At 43.5% G+C, this 22,598-nt stretch overlaps 1 protein-coding gene across 4 annotated transcripts in view; it reads right to left on the bottom strand.

Moving 5' to 3' along the window:
* Nucleotides 1-1,052: 1,052 nt before the first annotated feature.
* The window catches only part of LOC139413279 (sodium-coupled neutral amino acid transporter 3-like), a 58,585-nt gene continuing 37,039 nt past the window's right edge, over nt 1,053-22,598 (bottom strand). For 2 of the 4 annotated variants that reach the window (XR_011634784.1, XR_011634785.1), the window contains 13 exons: nt 19,868-19,941; nt 19,299-19,391; nt 17,787-17,868; nt 11,151-11,233; nt 9,068-9,126; nt 6,295-6,477; nt 5,924-6,003; nt 5,486-5,586; nt 4,706-4,830; nt 4,207-4,351; nt 4,031-4,134; nt 1,489-3,829; nt 1,053-1,388 (listed from right to left, as the gene is read on the bottom strand). Coding sequence is in view for 2 of the 4 variants with exons in the window: in XM_071160473.1 (XP_071016574.1) it covers nt 3,725-3,829; nt 4,031-4,134; nt 4,207-4,351; nt 4,706-4,830; nt 5,486-5,586; nt 5,924-6,003; nt 6,295-6,477; nt 9,068-9,126; nt 11,151-11,233; nt 17,787-17,868; nt 19,299-19,391; nt 19,868-19,941 (1,234 nt within the window). In the remaining 2 variants the exon portion in view is untranslated. Of the gene's footprint in view, nt 3,830-4,030; nt 4,135-4,206; nt 4,352-4,705; nt 4,831-5,485; nt 5,587-5,923; nt 6,004-6,294; nt 6,478-9,067; nt 9,127-11,150; nt 11,234-17,786; nt 17,869-19,298; nt 19,392-19,867; nt 19,942-22,598 lie in introns of all 4 variants that reach the window. The other 2 variants (XM_071160473.1, XM_071160472.1) reach the window with 1 other exon arrangement.

Below are 22,598 nucleotides of genomic sequence, written 5' to 3'. Positions count from 1 at the left end.
TGCACTAAAAATAGACATCTCACTTTACATTAAGTGGCCTACAATTGTATTGTAGGCTAGTTACATAGGCGTTATATAGTGTAATACAGTGCAGGCTAATATATAGGCTAATGGGTACATTGATGGATTTTGACAGTGTTATAAGATAAGTGTAATAACACAAACAACATTTTAAACTGATGGATGTATTCTTCTTGGTTTCTTTGGTATCCATATGATTTCATATTCAAAAGCCTATTCATGAACATGCATTTTATAACATCACTAACTACTTAACAAGATAACACCCTTTCATACTGCCATCAGCTAAGAAATGCTCTGTTGAAGGGACCCTCAAGCTGATTTTAGTCTGTTTCATGTGGGCCTACAGGGAACAGTTTGTCCTCTCCAAAATTGTGTCGTTTTTAATAGTGATTAAAGAAGATTTATGTTTCATATGAATGACTACAGTGTCTGAAATGTTTGGATGGTGTGAGGGGGTTTACTTGAGCCGAAAATACAGCATATGACCTCCCAAGGAGCTTCAATTGCCCATTCATCTGAGAATAGTAGCAGGAGTTGAAAATGTATTAGATTTACACTGAACATGGCACTTATACATTGGAACATCAAAAGGGAGCATGTTATTTTCTGTACTTGCTCTACTGAAGCATCCGAGAAGACACATTCTCATAGCACAGTGCACAAGACTACATTATGGAGTGGTTTGTAGTGCCCTCAAGTGTTGGAAATTAGTAACAATTCTCTTGACATGAAGGGAAAATCGGACCTAACTGGAATCTGCCCAGAAAATGCTGTCCCATAAACATTTGAGTTGATATTACCTGTACAGGTTAAGCAAGGATTATCAGTAATGATCTAGGCCAAGTTCAGTTGTGCAGTAGTTCCTCTGGTCTGCCATGCTGGTCAAGGCAATGCTGAACTTCCGCTAGATTATTATGCCCTTGTCCTTACCTAACCTGTACAGGTCCATGGATCATGGAGCAGGAACACTTAAGAGTAGCTATAGTAGACGGGGGGCAAACAAACAAAGGACATAAGTGACACAGGTGTAAAAACTTCTACAATTGTTTTTTAATTGTCAGACTAAAACTGTCCCAGCTATTTACACTTTACAAGCTAGATATGCATCAAGAATATAAAGGGTTTACATTTATATACATTATTTATATAAGCCGCTTTATAAGCCCAAAATTCATATATAACTTGTTATTCACTCACAGTCCTTTAATTTCCTTAGAAATAAATTGCAAAGGTAAAACAAGAGCTACAACAACAGGTTAACTGGCTGGCATAGTTTGGGTATAAGAGAAAGAGGCAAAATGTTGAGAATGTCGCCTCTGACATTATAATAGGGGTAGAAAAGCTCTAAAGTTGAAGAGCAAGGCCTCTCAGAGAGAAACAGTTAGGTAGTAGCTAGATATGTAGACACAATCCCAGACAGAAGAGGCCTAATCCCAGTCTATGGCAAGCTGTTGCCTCCTTGACTGGTCTTGACCAGGCATTCATTTTTACCACAACCACTGCCTCAGCAAGACCAGGATAAATATAGGGTTGAGTCAGATACATGCAATAACCTTTTAGCCGTTGATGAGTAAAAGAAACAGCTCAATAACATTCTATTGATTACAAATTACAAATCAATTAATGTACACAAGAGAAAGCAACACTGGCTACAGTGTTTTAGAATAAAATAAGAAAGGAACAATCGTCTTACATAGGACTTGCCAGGATATATTGGTAACAATGTTATTACAATGCTATTTATGTTTTTTGAGAGATACGACGTCACAGTGTTGAATGTTGCACTACACAATTGAGAAGCCTTAAGAAGGGGCATTGGGCTATCGAATCAAACTAAATCTAACAATCACAATTCACTTAATTGTCAAACTGTACTTGATCACAAGAGCTCACTGTTAGAGACCAGATACGTTTTGGAAATAGAGCCCAAACATCAACGTATTATGGATTGAATATCACAGTAGTTACGGTAAATTAATGAATTAAATCAGCCAATCACCAGACAGACTGGACAGGTGACACATCAGCTTTCCTTCACTAAAACTTCCAACCACAAGATAAATCACAAAACAAGTGGAAAAGAGATATTAAAATACAATATAGAGTAGTTCAACAATATGTCACAACTAACACACAACTAAAACACGTTTCCTACATATTTTGTCATGCCAAAAACAGTAAGCTTAACCATTCGTAGTAACTGAACGGGTTCGCCTGAACTGTACTGAATTTAAACGAGGGTTTACAAATGAATTGTAGAAATATAAGTATGAGTGAAATATGTGCTATTAGTGTTAAAAAGGCAAGTTTAAGTTGTTGATCTTAATTTAAAACACAATTGATCATAAAAATCAGTCAATTCTGTATCTAGGATGTCAGTTGATCATCTAACTAACATGAATGTAAAAGGCTCTATATGGTTTTTTCTTCTTAATCAGCTCAGTGCCCTATAGCTCACCTCCTACACATTCAACTGTCACCAAAACCCTCCAATATGCAAAATCATTGAATATAGACTGCGCATACCATCTATAAGGTCTATCAAGATACCTGATCATATAGTTAAATACTTTGTTCTGAGGTCCATTAGCTCACTTGTGAAATTTAAAAAAACATGGATATAGCTAGTTAAATAAATATACATTACTGTTTCAACGAAAAGGCTATGTGTGTGGTTGGTTGAACGCCACGCCTCCATTATTTGAGTGTACTGTATGTACCAGGGATACAGCAAGAGTTAAACACCATAATGCATCATGGGACATCAGCCTGCACTAAGCCCAACAACCACAAACCACATTCAACCTTAGCTTTGGCACATAAAACAGCTCAGGCTAAATGCACTCTTGTGAGAAAACATAGACTGTGTCTTTGTGTGCTCGTGCCAATAGAATATTTGGAAAAGCCTACTACCCTTTGATGGTTAAGTTGAGTGCTACTGGCACAAAGTGATAGACAGGATACAAAGACAGCCACAGACTCTTTGTTTTACAGCACTCACCTAATCTATAGATGTAGCTATTTCTTCTATTGACAAAATGTCAGATTTTCTCATACAAAGATGCCAAATGACATATAATGTATAGAACATGTGCTTTTCTTTCCTTCCTTTACATAGCGATTCAACCATATCTCCATCTGTGCTTCTTCTGTACAGTACTAGCTGCAGTTGACATGAATTAAGGCGTCGGAGGGAAAGAAACAGGCAGATGGAAAAGAGATAAATAAGGATGGGAGGATGGATGAAGGGAGGGAGGGGGGAAAGGAAGGGAAGCCATCATGAGTTTCTTCAGGATTTTCCATTATGGATTGACTAGGATGCACTATCCCACTCATAAATAATACACATTATCATGATTTAAAAAAAGACCATGTCTAGTGCTGATGATTCATATAAAAGCACTCCTCTGTGCAGGGCTACATACTGCGTTACTGTAGTACAGACTGTTTTGTCGGAGTCTTTAGTCTCAAGAAGACTGAAATGCTCAGTATGGTTTTGCCCAGCAAGTTGATTCTGTCTTCCCCTCCCTACCCCAATCATCTTTGTCCCTTAACCTCTAACCTTTGCTCTACCACAGAGGGGATAGTGCATCAATTACATGAAACAGTTCTAAAAAACACACACACACTCCTAGGCATCCCCTCAAAGCCCCTGCCAGCCCCTTGCCGACCCCGGCCTGCACAGTGCAGAGGGCGGCCTCTAGTGGCCACCGCCAGAGTTGCTGCTCCCCGTTGTCCAATCAATGATGATGAAGCTCAAACTCATGATCATGAAGGCGACCCCCAGACCAGCGAAACAGGCGGCCTGGGAGGACAGAGGAAACACCATCATTAGAATGTATTTTAATGGGGTAACCATAACCTTACAGTAGCCATAAGGACACAATACTAATCCTAAAGATCATATTACAATTATCGTGGAGAGGCTTGGAAAGATGCCATCACGATATGGTGATATAGCGTATGGCTAGGGTGAAACGGGGGAGAGGATGAGATATGTGCTCACCAGTATCTTGGGGATGGAGTGCATGGGTTCCTGCTCCTTAGGCACAATGCGGATGTAGAAGATAGCAGGGAAGATGAAGATCAGACAGGGGGCAGATGTGGCACCTGGAGGAGGAAGAGGATGGGTGAAGAACAGGGCTACAGTTTACACTTCTAGGTTTAATCTGTGCAACTAACCGATAACGCCGAAGATTCCCAGGATGTTGGGGGCGAAGATGACCAACATGTTGATGAAGGAGAGTAGAGTGACGGCAATGGCCACGTGACGAAGCCAGTTAAACGACTTACTGGCGAAGAACATCTGATTCAGAGCCCTCCGCACCTGAGGGGATAGATAGAGAGTGAGAGAGAGAGATGTAGAGGGGCAGAGAGAGGAGGGAGGGTGGGAGCGATAAGGAGGGGGAAAGGCACTAAATTAAAGGAATCTGTGAGCTGCTCTCAGAAACAACAGGGGTCATTCCACTTCAAATGAGCATCTCAATTCAGCAAGCCACGACACCCATCATTTCAGATTAAGACATGAGGAATCCAAATGATTGGTCAAAAGCCACCCAATAAACCCCCCCCCGCAGACCCCACGCCAATCCCACCCCAACGGCTAGTATACAATATCAGTTCTCTGTCTTTTAGAGGAGGGAAGAGTATATAATGGAGGGGGGAGGGGGGTGTAACTTACTGGGAAGAGCACAATGGGGACGGTCAGTGTGACAGCGGTGAGGACAGCCAATCGCACGCACAGGATCAGCGTGTCATAAGGGTCGATCCTGCTGTATGTGTGCAGCAGCTCTGTCTCAGTCTTACCTGTAAAGGTAACGTCAGGGGGAACGTCAAGAGGTGCAGTATTATACACTAAAACCCCAGACTAAGCCGTACTTGTGTTGACTGAGACATTGATATCTGCCGTTCCTCATTGAAATGCATAATCCAACGTGTCACAAGGTATAACATAATAGTAGTGTAGTGTGCAGTACTACATAATGACCACAAGGGAGAGTTATGCTCCTACTTCCAGTAGACTGAGGCAACTGGCTGCAAACAAGTGTTTGGGTAATAAAAATATACTATTGTAATTTCCATTCAACAAAACTGACATTGCAACTGTTCAATAACATTCAATATGTTCATGAGGGCACAGGGGAGTATCCCGAAAGGATATAATGTTTCTGTTCAATACACAGTGCGGCATTCGTTTTGTATCTTATGCATGCTAGCTTGTTGCAAGTCAGATTTTAGTTTCGAAACACTGTCGCTTTGCAACTCCACCCATTCAAAATGCTTGATAGGTTTCCATCTAGATATTCAACCCACGTTAGACTACCTTCCGAGGAGAACCTCCCCGGGCTTTCGAACGTAACGTGAGAAGCCTGGGCCTCCGAGGCTACAGCACACCTAATCATGAGTACGGTATATTTCAGGCAGAGGAAAGGGCATGGGGTGGTGAAGTGAAAGTGCTCACCGTAAAAGGTCAGGTAGCCGAAGAGAGCAGCCAGGAAGTACATGGTGTACATCACCAGGATCGAGAGGTTGGAGACGTGCTGCATCCTCCTCTGAGTAGGGCTGGATAACACACACACACACACACACACACACACACACACACACACACACACACACACACACACACACACACACACACACACACACACACACAGGTTAACGTCACAGCCAGCACTGACAACCCAACGGCTCAGTTGGTGCTCGCAACAAGGTGTATATATACTATATACACGCGTCATGCCATTCCATTCGCTCCACCCGTTATTACGAGCCGTCCTCCCCTCAGCAGCCTCCTGTGACACACGCGGGAGCCTATGAGCAGAGGTTTCGTGCTGACACTAGGGAGGAACTGTGTGGAGAAAGACGGCGCAGGGCAGGAAAGGGCAGGCATACTCACTTGCGGAGCTCAGTGTAGATAGGCAGAACCTCAGGATGACACACAAAGGCAAAGGCCAGGATGGGGATGGTGTACGCGGTCTGTAAAGGAAACGCACGCAAACGCCCAGTGTTACCATAGACCACTGACCTACCTCAGAGGGGCCGCTCATTGACTCATCTACTAGACTTACATGGCCTGCACCTTTGCAGTACATAGGTGAGCAAAGGCCGCGTTTAAAGTAGTACCCTATTCCCTATGTAGTGCACTACTTTTGACCAGCTATGGTCAAAAGTACTTTACAACACAGGGAATGGGGTGCTATTTGGGACACAGACAAAGTGAACGAGGGTAATGGTGAAACATTGGGCCTCGAGTCTGGTGTGCTGTACCTGAGAGTTCATGGTGAACATACGGGCACCGCAGTGGGAGTCATCCATCTCATGTACCAGACCATTATCATGGGTAGCATGGTTGTCAGTGATGTTTAGGTGAATGTCGAGGTGAGACACTGTGTGATTGGCTGCTGAGAACTCCTCGAAGGGACAGGGGATCTGAAACTTCTTATAGATCACCTGCAGGGAGAGCGAGGAAGAGGAAGGAGCGAGAGGAGGAGGATGACGAGAGAGAGGGAGAACGAGAGAGAGGTAGGATACACGTTAAGCAATGCAGCAACAGGTCTCAGAGATCAGTGTCATATGAAGAAACAGGAGGACTGGGACGAGAAAGATGGGAAAGAAGGAGGGAAGGAGAGATGAGGAGGGAAGGAGAGGGAGTATCACGGAGCCCAGAAAAGCCATTTCACAGTAGATTAGAGTGAGTCAGTCTCTAAGGACTTTGGTTGAAAAGCCATTTCACAGTAGATTAGAGTGAGTCAGTCTCTAAGGACTTTGGTTGAAAAGCCATTTCACAGTAGATTAGAGTGAGTCAGTCTCTAAGGACTTTGGTTGAAAAGCCATTTCACAGTAGATTAGAGTGAGTCAGTCTCTAAGGACTTTGGTTGAAAAGCCATTTCACAGTAGATTAGAGTGAGTCAGTCTCTAAGGACTTTGGTTGAAAAGCCATTTCACAGTAGATTAGAGTGAGTCAGTCTCTAAGGACTTTGGTTGAAAAGCCATTTCACAGTAGATTAGAGTGAGTCAGTCTCTAAGGACTTTGGTTGAAAAGCCATTTCACAGTAGATTAGAGTGAGTCAGTCTCTAAGGACTTTGGTTGAAAAGCCATTTCACAGTAGATTAGAGTGAGTCAGTCTCTAAGGACTTTGGTTGAGCTCTTTCCTTTTGATGTGTTTACTGCCATCAACACAAAGCATTCCCATTCATATATGAAACACCTATGAAAATAGATACAGGGAGAGAGTGGAACCGATAAGGAGATCTGAGTGACCAATCACATAAACCTTCATCCACAGATGATGTGAACTGACTTTTTAAATAGTTCCTGTATATAAACTCAGAAAAAAAGAAACACCCCTTTTCAGGACCCTGTCTTTCAAAGATCATTCGTATTATCACATTAAAGCATGCAACCACTCACTTACACTACTGACAACACACACCATTGTTAATTGTATTTACGTTACTTCAGTTAACAAATATATTTTTTTGTTATTCCTAATCTCCACGTTGTCTCCCTTTTTGTTACGGACTTCGAGCCGGTTCGTGACAGCTTACAGACGGTAGGCCATTAAGGTCACAGTTATGAAAACTCAGGACATTAAAGAGGCCTTTCTACTGACTCTGAAAAACACCAAAAGAAACATGCCCGGGGTCTCTGCTCATCAGCGTGAAAGTGCCTTAGGCATGCTGCAATTAGACATGAGGACTGCAGATGTGTCCAGGGCAATACATTGCAATGTCTGTAATGTGAGACGCCTTAGACAGCGAAACAGGGAGACAGGATGGACAGCTGATCATCCTCGCAGTGGCAGACCACGTGTAACAACACCTGCACAGGATCGGTACATCCGAACATCACACCTGCGGGACAGGTACAGGATGGCAACAACTACCCGAGTTAAACCAGGAACGCACAATTCCTCAATCAGTGCTCAGACAGTCCGCAATAGGCTGAGAGAGGCTGGACTGAGGGCTTGTAGGCCTGTTGTAAGGCAGGTCCTCACCAGACATCACTGGCAACAGTGTCAACAGTGTCGCCTATGGGCACAAACCCACCGTCGCTGGACCAGACAGGACTGGCAAAAAGTGCCACGGGTTTGTCCCACCAGGGGTGATGGTTTATTGAATGAATGAGCGTCAAACCAAGGCCTGTACTCTGAAGCGGGATCGAATTGGAGGTGGAGGGTCCGTCATGGTCTGGGGCGGTGTGTCACAGCCTTAACGGACTGAGCTTGTTGTCATTGCAGGCAATCTCAACGCTGTGCGTTACAGGGAAGACATCCTCCTCCCTCATGTGTTACCCTTCCTGAGGCTCATCCTGACATAACCCTCCAGCATGACAATGCCACCAGCCATACTGCCTGTTCTGTGCATGATTTCCTGCAAGACAGGAATGTCAGTGTTCTGCCATGGCCAGCAAAGAGCCCAGATCTCAATCCCATTGAGCACGTCTGGGACCTGTTGGATCAGAGGGTGAGGGCTAGGGCCATTCCCCCAAGAAATGTCTGGGAACTTGCACATGCCTTGGTGGAAGAGTGGGGTAGCATCTCACAGCAAGAACTGGCAAATCTGGTGCAGTCCATGAGGAGATGCACTCCAGTACTTAATGCAGCTCGGTGGCCACACCAGATACTGACTTACTTTTGATTTTGAACCCCCCCCCCCCCTTTGTCCAGGGACACATTATTCCATTTCTGTTAGTCACATGTCTGTGGAACTTGTTCAGTTTATGTCTCAGTTGTTGAATCTTGTTATGTTTATACAAATATTTACACATGTTAAGTTTGCAGAAAATAAACGCAGTTGACAGTGAGAGGACGTTTCTTTTTTTTGCTGAGTTTAGTATGCATACTTTGTGTATTTCATATTTCTTGCTCTTAGTTCTCGTGTGCCTTTTTCTAGTAATACGTTGCCATTGATTATTGTACTGTTGCGTTTTGAGAAAGGCATATCACTGGACTTGTGCACATGGCCTAAAAAAATGACACTTAACAAGATGAACTTAACGAATGGAGAGAGAGAGAGGATGGAGAAGACGCAAACGTACCGCACTGAGGAAGAAGACCATGCAGCTAAGGGAGAAACCACTGGTGTAGCCCAGGTAGCCTGTAGAGCACAAAACAATGACAAATGTTATATTAGAAACAATGGAGTAGAATTGTGAGTTCATTGCCGTTCAACCCACATCTGACTCCTGGAGTTGCAATTTACAGGGAGGTTTTCTACAGTGTTATATGGAGTTGGGTGATCACACTAGAATTGGAGAAAGGCCACCTCCGATTACATGTCTTTAACATGGACATGAATACCAGTGTAGACTGAAAGGAGGGGATTGATGCGCTTAATTTCTTGAAAATAAATCAGTGTGCCGCAGGTGCATGGAGCCACCATAATTGTCAGTGCATGCAATGTGTGTGTGATGCATGGTCTTATGTGTTAGTGTTGTCTTTTGCTTGTCTACTCCATGTTTCTGAGCTCCATGGAGGCATGAAGCTAATTGGGCAGCACCAATACCAGGACAGGAGAGAGGGAGCGGTGTGAGGGTCTGATAGGCTGCTGTGTTACACGACCCATGAGTGTTGTCAATGTTGTCAGGACCTCCACATGTCAATGGGAACCTTATCACACCCCTCTATTCCTCCATCTCATAATTTAAATCACATACACTACCGTTCAAAAGTTTGGGGTCACTTAGAAATATCCTTGTTTTTGAAAGAAAAGCACATTTTTGTCCATTGAAATTACATCAAATTGTTCATAAATACAGTGTAGACATTGTTAATGTTGTAAATGACTATTGTAGCTGGAAGGCGTAGGCGTACAGAGGCCCATTATCAGCAACCATCACTCCTGTGTTCCAATGGCACGTTGTGTTAGCTAATCCAAGTTTATCATTTAGCTAACACAACGTGCCATTGGAACACAGGAGTGATGGTTGCTGATAATGGGCCTCTGTAGCTGGAAGGTGTAGGCGTACAATAGTCATTTACAACATTAACAATGTCTACACTGTATTTCTGAACAATTTGATATTTTAATGGACAAAAACATTTTTTGCTTTTCTTTTATAAAACAAGGACATTTCTATGTGACCCCAAACTTTTGAATGGTAGTGTACATATATATACAGTACAAGTTAAAAGTTGACACACCTCAAAGGTTTTTATTTATTTCGAATATTTTCTACATTGTAGAATAGTAGTGAAGACATCAAACTATGAAATAACACATCTGGAATCATGTAGTAACCAACAACAAAAAAAGTGTTCAACAAATCAAAATATATTTTATATTTGAGATTCTTCAAAGTAGCCACCATTTGCTTTAATGACAGCTTTGCACACTCTTGGCATTCTCTCAACTGACTTCACCTGGAATGCTTTTCCAACAGTCTTGAGGGATTTCCCACATATGCTGAGCACTTGTTGGCTGCTTTTCCTTCACTCTGCGGTCCAACTCATCCCAAACCATCTCAATTGGGTTGAGGTCGGGTGATTGTGGAGGCCAGGTCATCTGATGAAGCACTCATCACTCTCCTTCTTGGTCAAATAGCCTTTACACAGCCTGGAGGTGTGTTGGGTCATTGTCCTGTTGAAAAACACATGATAGTCCCACTAAGCGCAAACCAGATGAGATGGCGTATCGCTGCAGAATTCTGTGGTAGCCATGCTGGTTAAGTGTGCCTTGATTTGTAAATAAATCACAGACGGTGTCACCGACAAAGTCTCTTCTTCTTATTAGTGTCCTTTAGTAGTGGCTTCTTTGCTGGAATTCGACCATGAAGGCCTGATTCACACAGTGTCCTCTGAACAGTTGATGTTGAGATGTCTGCTACTTGAACTCTGTGAAGCATGTATTTGGGCTGCAATTTCTGAGGCTGGTAACTCTAATGAACTTTTGGACAGCCGTGTGTGTACTTTTGTAGTGGTGGTTCAGTGATTAGTAACCTTGCCAGAGACCTTAATACCTTAGCTCCCAGAGCATAATGGCTTGGCTTTAGCTCTGTTAAGTCAAACAGTATTGAGTTGTAACAAACCTGTGTTTACACCTGGTTGGTCACACATACAAGGTTGATGTTATTTTGAGGGAAAACAAAGAGGTTAGAGGAGAGGAGAAGAGGTGCAACTTACCGAGCTGCTTCATCAGGGCCAATGGTAGGATAACGCCAATAGAGACCATGACCACCAAGTAGTTCCCATTCAAGTACCACAAACTAGTGAGAGAGCAGAGAGAGTGAAAATAAGACAGAGGAGAGAGGTTACTTACAGCAGGGATAGGGGGGGTAGGAATATATTTTTTATTAATAATATCGCTAGCTGCAACAAAATACCACTCTGGATACTGTTTTTATGTCTCCAGGTCCAGTATGAAGAAAGTTAGAAGTAGTTGCACGAGCCAATGATAGCTAGCATTAGCGTAATGACAGTTTACAGCAGGGTCCCCCAACTGGCGGCCCACAGTTGATTTTATTTGCACCCCAGTTCTCTTTTTATTTTGTTGTTGTGGGACATAAGACTAAAAACACCAGCAAATCAGCTCCAAGTGAGTTCAATTTTGGAAATCTGTTCCAAAGTATTCCCACGCATAGAGAGATATGTGATCATATACAAATGTAAGCAAGGTTTGAAGTTACTATGTTTTAGTCATTAAAACCTATACAAACCAAAAAAAACATGGGTAGATGGCAGCATTCACACAAAACTGAAAGTGGATACCACCGCAAAACGTTAGTACAGAGACATATTCAATGGCTCGGACACGACTCCAGACAATCACGGATTATAAAGTGAAAACCAGCCATGCCGCGGACACCGACTTCTTGCTCCCGGACAAGCTAAACAACTTCTTCGCTTGCTTCCTAGGGAAACACAGTGCCGCTGACCTGGGCCACCACAGCTCCCGTGGACTGTGAGCTCTCATTCTCCGTGGCCGATGTGAGTAAGACATTTAAGCATGTTAATCCTCACAATGCTGCTAAATCTCTCCCTATCCCAGCATGTTGTCCCAACTTGCTTCAAGATCGCCACCATTATTCCTGTACCCAAGAAAGCGAAGGTAACTGTACTAAATTACTATCGTCCCGTAACACTCACTTCTGTCATCATGAAATGCTTTGAAAGGCTAGTTAAGGATCATATCACCTCCACCTTACCCGACACCTTAGTCCTACTGCAATTTGCAAACCGCCCCAATAGATCCACGGATGACGCAACTGCCATCGCACTGCACACTACCCTATCACATCTGGGATAATCAATTTTAGAATAAGACTGGGGTCTGAATTCTTTCCGAAGGCATTATATATATACAGAAGGAAAGTACTCAGACCCCTTGACTTTTCCACATTTTGTTACATTACAGCCATATTCTAAAATTGATTACATTTATATTATCCCTCAATCTACATACAATATCCCATAATGGCAAAGCGAAAACAGTTTTAGAATTTTTTGCAAATGTATTTTTTTTATTGAGAGAGACCTGATCTCCCCAAATACAGGTGTGCCAAGCTTGTAGTGTCATACCCAAGAAGACTCAAGGCTGTGATCGCTGCCTTGAGGTCCTTCAACAAAGTACTGAGAAAATGGTCTGAATCCTTATGTATTCAGTTTTATAGTACATTTATTTGTGGAAAATATTCCATAACCTGTTTATACTTTGTCATTATGGGATATTGTGTGTAAAGCTGTAAAGTCACAGGGTCTGAATACTTTCTGAATGCAATGTATGGACAGTACATGGATAGAATATATATTTATACTCGTCCTAATATTTCTATATTCCTTAATTGCATTCTTTTACTTTTTAGATGTGTGTATTGTTAGATATTACTACACTGTTGGAGCTAGGAACAAGTTTTTTGCAACATCTGCAACAACATCTACTAAATATGTGTCCGCAACCAATAAAATTGGATTTGTTTGGTCTTTTTGCCTTCAATTTGCAGTCTACAAATTATTTGCAATTATGTTCCGGCCCCCTGACTTCAGGAAACAAAACGGTGCGTGGCTGAATCTAGTTGATGATCCCTGGTCTACTTGAACAGTTAGCATGCTAGCTGTTCCTGTTCATCCGACTCTGGGGAAGTAGATAAATAGGGCTAATTACAGGGTTTTTTCTGTATAGAAAATTGTTCTGCGGGCCATCTTAGTGGTCCTTTTCGGAATAGAAAAACAATTTCAGTGTCAACGACCAAAATCAGATTGAAAGCATACATAAGATTTTGAACTAATATACTGTATATTTAAACAATACCATCTTTGACAACTATCAATCAAATCAAAACTAGATAGTCAGGGAGAAATTGGGCATTCAAGGCACATGTCCATTAACCAACTGCAAAATTGTCTCTTAGCTCCATGCCAAACTGTGTAGAATTGCTGGAAATGAGCTTCAAAACTGAAACATTTTATCTATGCTGCCAAGATATCTTTCAAGCAAATAGACTATGTTAGAGTTTACACTTCCTTTTCCAATGCACTGTGGGGAGGTCAAAATAATGAAACTGTAAACCAAATCTATTCATTTAAAATAACGTTGATTCCTTTACTTTCCATTATCATTCATCTGATGACGGCATGTGCTGACTGGTCGACTGAGTCGCTGCCAGTCAGAATAACAGTCTGCTCTGTCTTGTTCTGTGAGGGCCATAGAAACAGCCTTGATTTACAGTAGAACGCCTGTAGTGATTATTGGGGAAATATGTCAATTTCTAACCGTTGTTGCTGCGAGACGTTGCTCTTTTCATCTGGCACGCGGGTCTAAGCCACTCTCTTATGTACGGCTGGCTACTGATTTATGTTGACGTTTACAGTTCCAATAAGGGTGGCATATTCTCAATAAGTGAGAATCGCCCTGTTCCCACGCCATCCCGCTTGCTTTTTTGGCAGCTATCTCTCTCCTCATATCTGTGTCCCTCTAGTAACCCCCCCCCCCAACCAAAATACCCTCAAGTACTAACTACCCCTCCAACCCAAACACACTTCACTTCAACCCCCCCAGTCCCACACACCCACCCCCCTCCCCTGACCCAAACATACTTTCCTTCCACAGGGCCTTGGACTGAGCAGTGCTCCAGTACGTGTGAGGAGCAGGTCTGGGCTGGGAGATACTATTCTTAGCCTGACTCCCCCTCCATCCCTTTCCCTCCCTTCAGCCAAACACTGGCCAGGCCCCTCTACATATATCTCCAATACAGTATATGGGAAACACACGTCCTCCCATCAAAACTGTGATTTGCCTCTCATAAAAAAATGTAATTGGATTCGAGGGTCCTAAATAGCCATAAACAGTACATACTGTACCTATAACGGTCTGCATGTGTTCACATGTGCACTTCATGCATTTGTGCACGTCACCAGGCATTGAGATGTGCTACATGTCGCATGCTCAGTGTTGAGAATGTTGGCTACAGGGTTTACCCCATGGTCGGATCACATGGTGGCTTGGGACAGGTTGAGTGCCACTTGCTGTTTACCCTGGGCTCAGTCTGAGACAACCATTCCTGAAATCGAATTGTCTTTTAATTGGTCTATGTGAAACACCTCAGGCCTGATTGGCTATGTCCTGCTGCTGCCACTTTGCTGCGAACAAGCTCCTGTAGTTACATTAGCAGCACGGTGAAATCAGTGGCAGGGCGGCTAAGTGGTACACCAAAATACAATCACAGTCTGACACGCTTTCCAGCGAGAGGGTCTTTGAGCCCTTGTATCCTACAACCTGGGTATGAGAGGCTCTTTCAGACATATAGGCTCCTGGTTAAGCTGCTACAGCTGTTCTTCTTAACCCTCTCTGCGAGCAAGACCACAAAACAGACAGGGCTGTCTGGTCCACGGCCTACAGTGGGCTTAATGCACTGTCCTTTGTCTGTGCGTGGGTGTGTGTGTGGGTGGGGAGGAGGGTTGGAGGGGACTTTAGAGAGTCCCTAGAAAGCAGGAAGCACAGCCCGTGACGGAGTGAGTCCAGATGATTTCGTTACAGTTCAGGGTCTAGGGGGTCCTGGACCCTAAGTCAGTCCCATGTGTGATCCACCTGTCCATCTCCCTCTCTGTCTCACTCTGAGTGTTTCAGATTCACAACACCTCATTTCACCAATAGCGTTCAACAATGATATTCATCTTCTACATACAGCATTCTATTCCCTGTATTCAAACCCTCTCCTGTTCTATCCAGCTGCCAATTACCGATTGTACTGCTCTTCCTTAACATGTAGCCCTCTACCCATTCAACTCCTGAAACTCCTATTAGCTGTGTTGTGCTTGTATTTTTTAAAGCCAGCCGTTGTCACTAAGTGTTTTACAGATACCCAGCCTAGAACCCCAAAGAGCAAGCAATGCAGAGGCAGAAGCACAGTGGCTAGGTGGCACAGTGGCTAGGAAGAAACCTAGAGAGGAACCAGGTTCTGAGGGGTCCTCACAAGGATAGTAAAACAAGGACAATTCGGACAAGTGGGAACATTTCACCGGTACCCAAAAGGAAAAAGGCTATTTTAGGCTTAGGGGTTAGGGTTACAATTAAGGTTTGGTTTAGGGTTTTGAGGATTTTGAATGGGAATCAATTGCTTGGTCCACACAAGGATAGTAAAACAAGTGTGTGTGTGTAATCCAGCCGTCAGACACACTGTATGAATCACCGTAAACCCAACTCTATTTAAAGAGCCCGAGGCCATAAACAAACCCCTACCAACCTTTGCGGGAAAACTGGTGCGTGCGCACGGAAAAGACTAAAAAGACCAGTTTTCCTGCAAAGGTTGGTATTTAGACATTTTGAAATTGACGGGAAAGTGTGCGTATCTCCACGCAAATCTCAGACCACGCTTAAGCATAACTTCTAGTGGTTGAGCAACTGTATTGCAAGCAAATATTGTTCTTTTGGGTGAAACGGAGGTGGTGTTTGATGCACAGGAATCATAATAATGGTATGCTAATAAAAAAACATTAAAGCGTAGGCCTAATGATAAAACAAATGCATTTCCCATTGGTAAGAAGATCACATAGCAGCATGTCTCCTATACATTTGACTTTTATTGCACAGGCCTAAATCATAATCATATTGCAGGGCATGTCTCTCTTTTCTGACATGACTGGTTTATTCCCGCTACGCAACAAGTGTTAGGCTACCATTTTTCAATCGCTCATTGAACAGACAACCACGCATGACAGTAAATAGACCGGTAGCCTATGACAGTATGGGGTAGGCTACAGTATTGCTGTGCGATAGGATGCATGACATAGCCTGTTTAATCTCAGAGCCTATACCAAGGCAGGAGATAGAAACACAATCATGTATTGATAAACAAAATGTTGATACGCACACTTTCCTGTCAATTTCAAAATGTCTAAATACCAACCTCTGCGGGAAAACGTGCAAAGTTAAGTGTTTTCTGTGCGCACGCACCTTTGATTAATGAAACCAGAAAACTGAATGTTACAAAAGTACCCGCTGCTGGCCATTGGACAGAGAGAGAGAGAGTGAGTCTATAGAACCTCTGTAAGTGGGTGGATGTCTGGGCGTCGAGAGTCTTATTCATGTCATGTTTGGGCCTGGGCTGACAATACATTGAGTGTGGCCTCTTGAGGTTGGCCAACTGTCAGCTGTCACATGAGCGCGTGTGTGCGTGAACCAGCATACTGCTGGTCCTACCCCCAACACACACACACACACGTCACAATTTGAATCTGTCACACCCCTCCAAATCAACACAAAGGGTGCTGACAGGCCTTCAAAGAGCTCTAAAATCCCTATGGAGAAATCTCTGCACTCTCCCAGAAATGAAACACACACGCATAACTGCAACACTGAAACACTTAGCTACAGGACACAAATGAACACAGACAGGAGGCAGAACATCAGGCCGGATGACAAACAGGGGTCAGACCCAGAGCAGAGAGAACGGATGGTGAAGCCGTCTCAACACCATTGTGATTTAATATGAGTCCATTTTCCTGCTCTTCTAGCTGCACTGCTGTACATTTATTTCATGTATTCAACTCCCCCGTGTCAACTATAGCCAGTGTGTTTTGATGCAGGGCTGAGCCCTTTGGACAGACTAACAGAGAAGGGAGTTGAGGAATGACATTTCCTAGAGCAGCCTGCTTGGCTGGCTGGTTGGGTAGAGCAGGACAGGGCTCAGCTCTCAGCACTCCCTATCCTCTCCGGTCTAGTCCAGAGTTTGTTTTTAGATCCGGTCAGGGGGAGTAGCAGAGCAGGAATCCCGTTCTTACCGCCAGAGACCGCAGTTGCGCCCCAACACACCACTCCCATCACCACAATACTGCTGTTTGTAGCAGTTGTCACCTCAACCTGGCGGGTTGGACCGGGAGAAGAGGTGTGTGCTAGCCATTCCCCTTTGTTCTGTCTAGCCAATAGCAGACTCACGCCCCTGCCCCACCCCTCCCCTGGAATACTAGGCCAAGGCCACCAGGCCACTGTACACGGCATCAACCTCTGAGGACACCACCCCACAGCTCATGCCAGGTGATCCTGGGTAATGGTACAAGCTCAGCTACCAGCTAAAGCTACACAAGGCAGAAAGGGCCGTCTCTAGGCAGTGGCCTACATCTGAACGTTCAGCAGAGCACAATGGTGTGGAACATTCAGATATAAATATACTTTATAGAACAAACATGCCTCTGACATGTAGAATAAGGAATCACATCGACTCTACTCATGCATTTTCTATGTGCAAACATTTGCCTACTAAACGTGGCACTGGAATGTAGAGAAATGTTCAGGTAGATCTAGTAGATAGACCAATGAGTACTCACTCAGCGGTGGGGTCCGCCCTACTGAAGGCCTGGATGACCAATGGGAACTCAGACTTGACGATGTACAGGTAGCTGGACATGGCTGTGAGGGAATAGAGACAGACAGAACTATGAGTGACACAGTCAGTAGCTAGGTTTCCATTCAACTGGCAACAGATTTTCATGCGAATATTCTACAATCCGCATGAAATATGCACATTTTCCCACCTGAATTTTTTCTCTCCATCAAATTGACTTGTTGGGGATAAAAGGCTGTGCGGGGTGACATATTGCACATTAAATTAACTTAAATAATACAATTGAAATGGGATTCCATTGCAAACCAACTACTGATGGTTTGGTCCAAAAAAATGCATATGTGCCCACTCTGGTCTTGGTGCATGTGCTCTACCCAACAGCTGGCAGATACAGTGCGGGTAGGAGAGGCCTACACGATGAGACTATTATGGACAAACGAGCGATAATATTTTTATTGGTCAAACGCCAGCAAAGCATCGATCGCCATGTCTCCGGGAATAAGACCCTCGACATTTATTGGAAAGGAGCATCAATCACCGCTTTCACTTTCACAACCTGGTAAAGTTAATCGTAACTTAGTTCATCTGTAGCCTAATAAACTGTATGCTTTCCCGAGTCGTGGTGGGAGACCACACAACATGTCATCTCATGATATGATGGTTATTATACCAATACTTGCACATAAAGGCATTTCCATATCCATTTCTTGCATTCTTAATTTTACAGACACAAAAAGATCCCACCTTATCTAGCGAGCGAGAAAGAAATACTTACAGATATCTAGAAAATAATACGGTCTGGAAAGTGGGTTTCAAAAGGCATTAGTTGTAAATAGATTTAGAACAATTGAAAGCTATTTATCTGGTCCCAAAACAAATCAAAGATTGGTGACATGGCTTCTGACTACTGCTGACTGTGTCTGTCACAGCCAGGGATTTGCCCAAGTACGTACACACGCAGCCAGCCAGGCAGGCAGCCACGGCACTGTTCAGTGGTTGTTAGCAGTTTGAGGGAATTCTAACCAATGCCAACACACCACCACATCCACGGCAGCAGCTGTTTGACTGGCCTAGTTAAATTAAGGTTAAATAAAAAATATATATAATATATACTGGACGGCTGGCTTTAGGTCCTAAAATACTCCCCTATATCATACAGAGAGACTAGAGATGGGGAGAGAGAGGGAGACAGACAAAGACAGGAGACAGGCTAATTTCCTCAAATGTCTACTGTCATGTTTCCCAGACCAGCATATTGAAACCATAAGGGTTAAGTTAGGGCTGTATTAGCGCTATGTAAATATGGACTGGAGTATATAGGTGGGTAATGTGAAGGGCTGCACTCCAAGTGGACAGTTTTAGATGAATCGAACGGCCAGGAAGACGAGACAGTCTGCTGCTGAGCTTTGTGATTTATAATAGCACCATACACTCTACAAACACACAGAGATTTGTGTCGTGGGACACTAGACCAGTGACCACAGTGACTTCTCACCTCCGATGTTCTGCAGTGTGATGGCGATGCCAGCGGCCATCTTGCCTGGGGTGCCAAAGGCCCTGTAGCCAAGCTGTTCATAGGCTCGGATTCCTGGGAGAGAAAGTGGGTTGCGCAACATCATCATTACACAACTTTTACAGGGGGACACCCAGGTAGTAAGTTAAACAACACTTAGTTAGATAGTCAGTGTAGAATCGCCTGGTTCATTTACAGGTTTTTCATGCCGGGCCTCTATTTCCATGCTAGGCACCTACAGCTGAATATGAAGAACAATATATTAGGTTTTGTTAAACATCCTTAATGCTTGGCCATTGGGGAACTATTCACAGAAATACAGGGAAATACCAAATGAATCAAGACATGCTAACGTGGCAAATATGCAAGCCATAATATCTTTCTCCATCTGGCCCAATCCCTGTGACTTGACACTGCAACGGCCCCCAATATGTAATACCATCATCTCCTCTCAATGGTTCAGCAACAGTGTGACCCATCCTTATGGGTTACAGTGTTGTTACACATGCACTATTGAAGCATGAGGTCACTGAAGACGCGGGCCAGCTTACCCACAATGCCAGAGGATTTGAGCAGCAGGTGAATGGAATAGCAGGAGAGGACCGCCACAACAGTCAGAAGAAACCTGGAGGAAGGAGGGAAAGAAAGTACAGTTGAAGTCTGAAGTTTACATATACACTTAGGTTGGAGTCATTAAAACGTGTTTTTCAATGACTCCACAAATCTCTTGTTAACAAACTATAGTTTTGGCAAGTCGGTTAGGACATCTACTTTGTGCATGACACAAGTAATTTTTTCACCAATTTTTTACAGACAGATTATTTCACTGTATCACAATTCCGGTGGGTCAGAAGTTTACATACACTAAGTCGACTGTGCCTTTAAACAGCTTGGAAAATTCCAGAAAATTATGTCATGGCTTTAGAAGCTTCTGATAAGCTAATTTACATAATTTGATTCAATTGGAGGTGTACCTGTGGATGTATTTCAAGGCCTACCTTCAAACGCAGTGCCTCTTTGCTTGAAATCATCGGAAAATCTAAAGAAATCAACCAAGACCTCAGAAAAAAGACCTCCACAAGTCCGGTTCATCCTTGGGAGCAATTTCCAAATGCCTGAAGGTACCACGTTCATCTGTACAAACAATAGTATGCAAGTATAAACACCATGAGACCACGCAGCCTTCATATGCCCAGGAAGGAGATGCGTTCCGTCTCCTAGAGATGAATGTACTTTGGTGCGAAAAGTGCAAATCAATCCCAGAACAACAGTGAATTACCTTGTGAAGATGCTGGAGGAAACGGGTACAAAAGTATCTATATCCACAGTAAAACGAGTCCTATAACGATGTAACTTGAAAGGCTGCTCTGCAAGGAAGAAGCCACTGCTCCAAAACCACCATAAAAAAAGCTAGACTTCAGTTTGCAACTGCACATGGGGATAAAGATCGTACTTTTTGGAGAAATGTCTCTGGTCTGATGAAACAAAAATATTACTGTTTGGCCATAATGATCATCGTTATGTTTGGAGGAAAAAGGGGGAGGCTTGCAAGCCGAAGAACACCAACCGAACCGTGAAGCACGGGGGTGGCAGCCTCATGTTGTGGGGGTGCTTTGCTGCAGGAGGGACTGCTGCACTTCACAAAATAGATGGCATCATGAGGAGGAAAATTATGTGGATATATTGAAGCAACATCTCAAGACATCAGTCAGGAAGTTAAAGCTTGGTCACAAATGGGTCTTCCAAATGGACAATGACCCCAAGCATACTTCCAAAGTTGTGGCAAAATGGCTTAAGGACAAAAAAGTCAAGGTATTGAAGTGGCCATCACAATGCCCGGACCTCCATCCTATAGACATTTGGTGGGCAGAACTGAAAAAGTGTGTGTGAGCAATGAGGCCTACAAAACTAACTCAGTTACACCAGCTCTGTCAGGAGGAAATGTGCCAAAATTCACCCAACTTATTGTGGGAAGCTTGTGGAGGGCTACCCGAAACATTTGATCCAAGGTAAACAATTTAAAGGCAATTCTACCAAATACTAATTGAGTGTATGTAAATTTCTGACCCACTGGGAATGTGATGAAATAAATAAAAGCTGAAATAAATCACCCTCTACTATTATTCTGACATTTCACAATCTTAAAATAAAGTGGCAATCCTAACTGACCTAAAACAGGGAATTGTACTAGGATTAAATGTCAGGAACTGTGAAAAACTGAGTTTAAATGTATTTGGCTAAAGTGTATGTAAACTTCTGACTTCAACTGTACATGATAAGACATGTAATTGCCTCATTTCAATGCAATAAAAGGAGGTTAGTTGAGCATAGCAAGCTCAGAACTAACTGTAGTAGTAAAGGCCTCAGCTCCTCTCTATCAATATGTAAGAATAGCACACACACATTTCTATGACAAACCCTTGCACTTAGTGGTTTGACTTATAAAACCAAAATAAATTACAGTTTGAGATTACTGCCTCAGTATAATTCCAAAAGAAACATATTAAGGTTTCACTGAAAAGGCATTAATTGTATCCTGAAGGGAAAGTGAAGTACACTAGCTAGAACAAAGCCGACTGGCTGGTTAACTACCAACTGTAGCCATGTGATCTCAGGGCTCAAGCCCAGAGAGTTAATAAAGGCAAGTGCTTTCTCAGCAGACTCTGAATGTTATGAAAATGCTAATAATGTTACCAACAGTCTGAGAAGATCATGTTGGAGTAAGAACCCAGTAGCGAGGTGTGGGGGGGGGTATAACAAAGGACATAACTCTCCTTCCAGCAATCCTGGCCCAGTGTAATCTGAGAGAGAGCGTTTCCCCACAACCCATCTCCCTCTTAGACCCCTGTGCCCGAAAGGCAGACCAGAGAGGAGCCGCAGTCTGCCTACAGAAGCACTGACCCCTGAGGAAGGGAGCTGAACATTCCCCAGTCAGCATTCCTAGATGGTCAGAGGGCACTCCCAGTACCTTTCCCAGACCTCAGAGTCCGGCCCCTGCAGCCAGATGGAGGCCCCTAGACTACTGACCACAGTAGAGGTAAGGATCCTAGCATCTGGCCACAGTGTGGGCACATAGGTTGAGGCCTGACATTCCAGCACTCAAATAATTGCTGTGTTGAAAACAACCCAATTTGGGTAAATATTGGACCAAACACACATTGAGTTATTTTGACCCAGCCAGTTGGATCACAAACAACCCATTGTTTTCTTTAAGTTGGGTTGTTGATGCTGGGTTAATGAGCATAATCCACAGGATCATAGCAGAAGACTGGAGGTGTGGCT

The sequence above is a fragment of the Oncorhynchus clarkii genome, chromosome 7 (genome assembly GCF_045791955.1).
Source record: "Oncorhynchus clarkii lewisi isolate Uvic-CL-2024 chromosome 7, UVic_Ocla_1.0, whole genome shotgun sequence".
Taxonomy (NCBI): Eukaryota; Metazoa; Chordata; class Actinopteri; order Salmoniformes; family Salmonidae; genus Oncorhynchus; species Oncorhynchus clarkii.
Note: the sequence above shows the minus strand (reverse complement) of the source record. Positions and strands in the feature narration are given on the sequence as shown.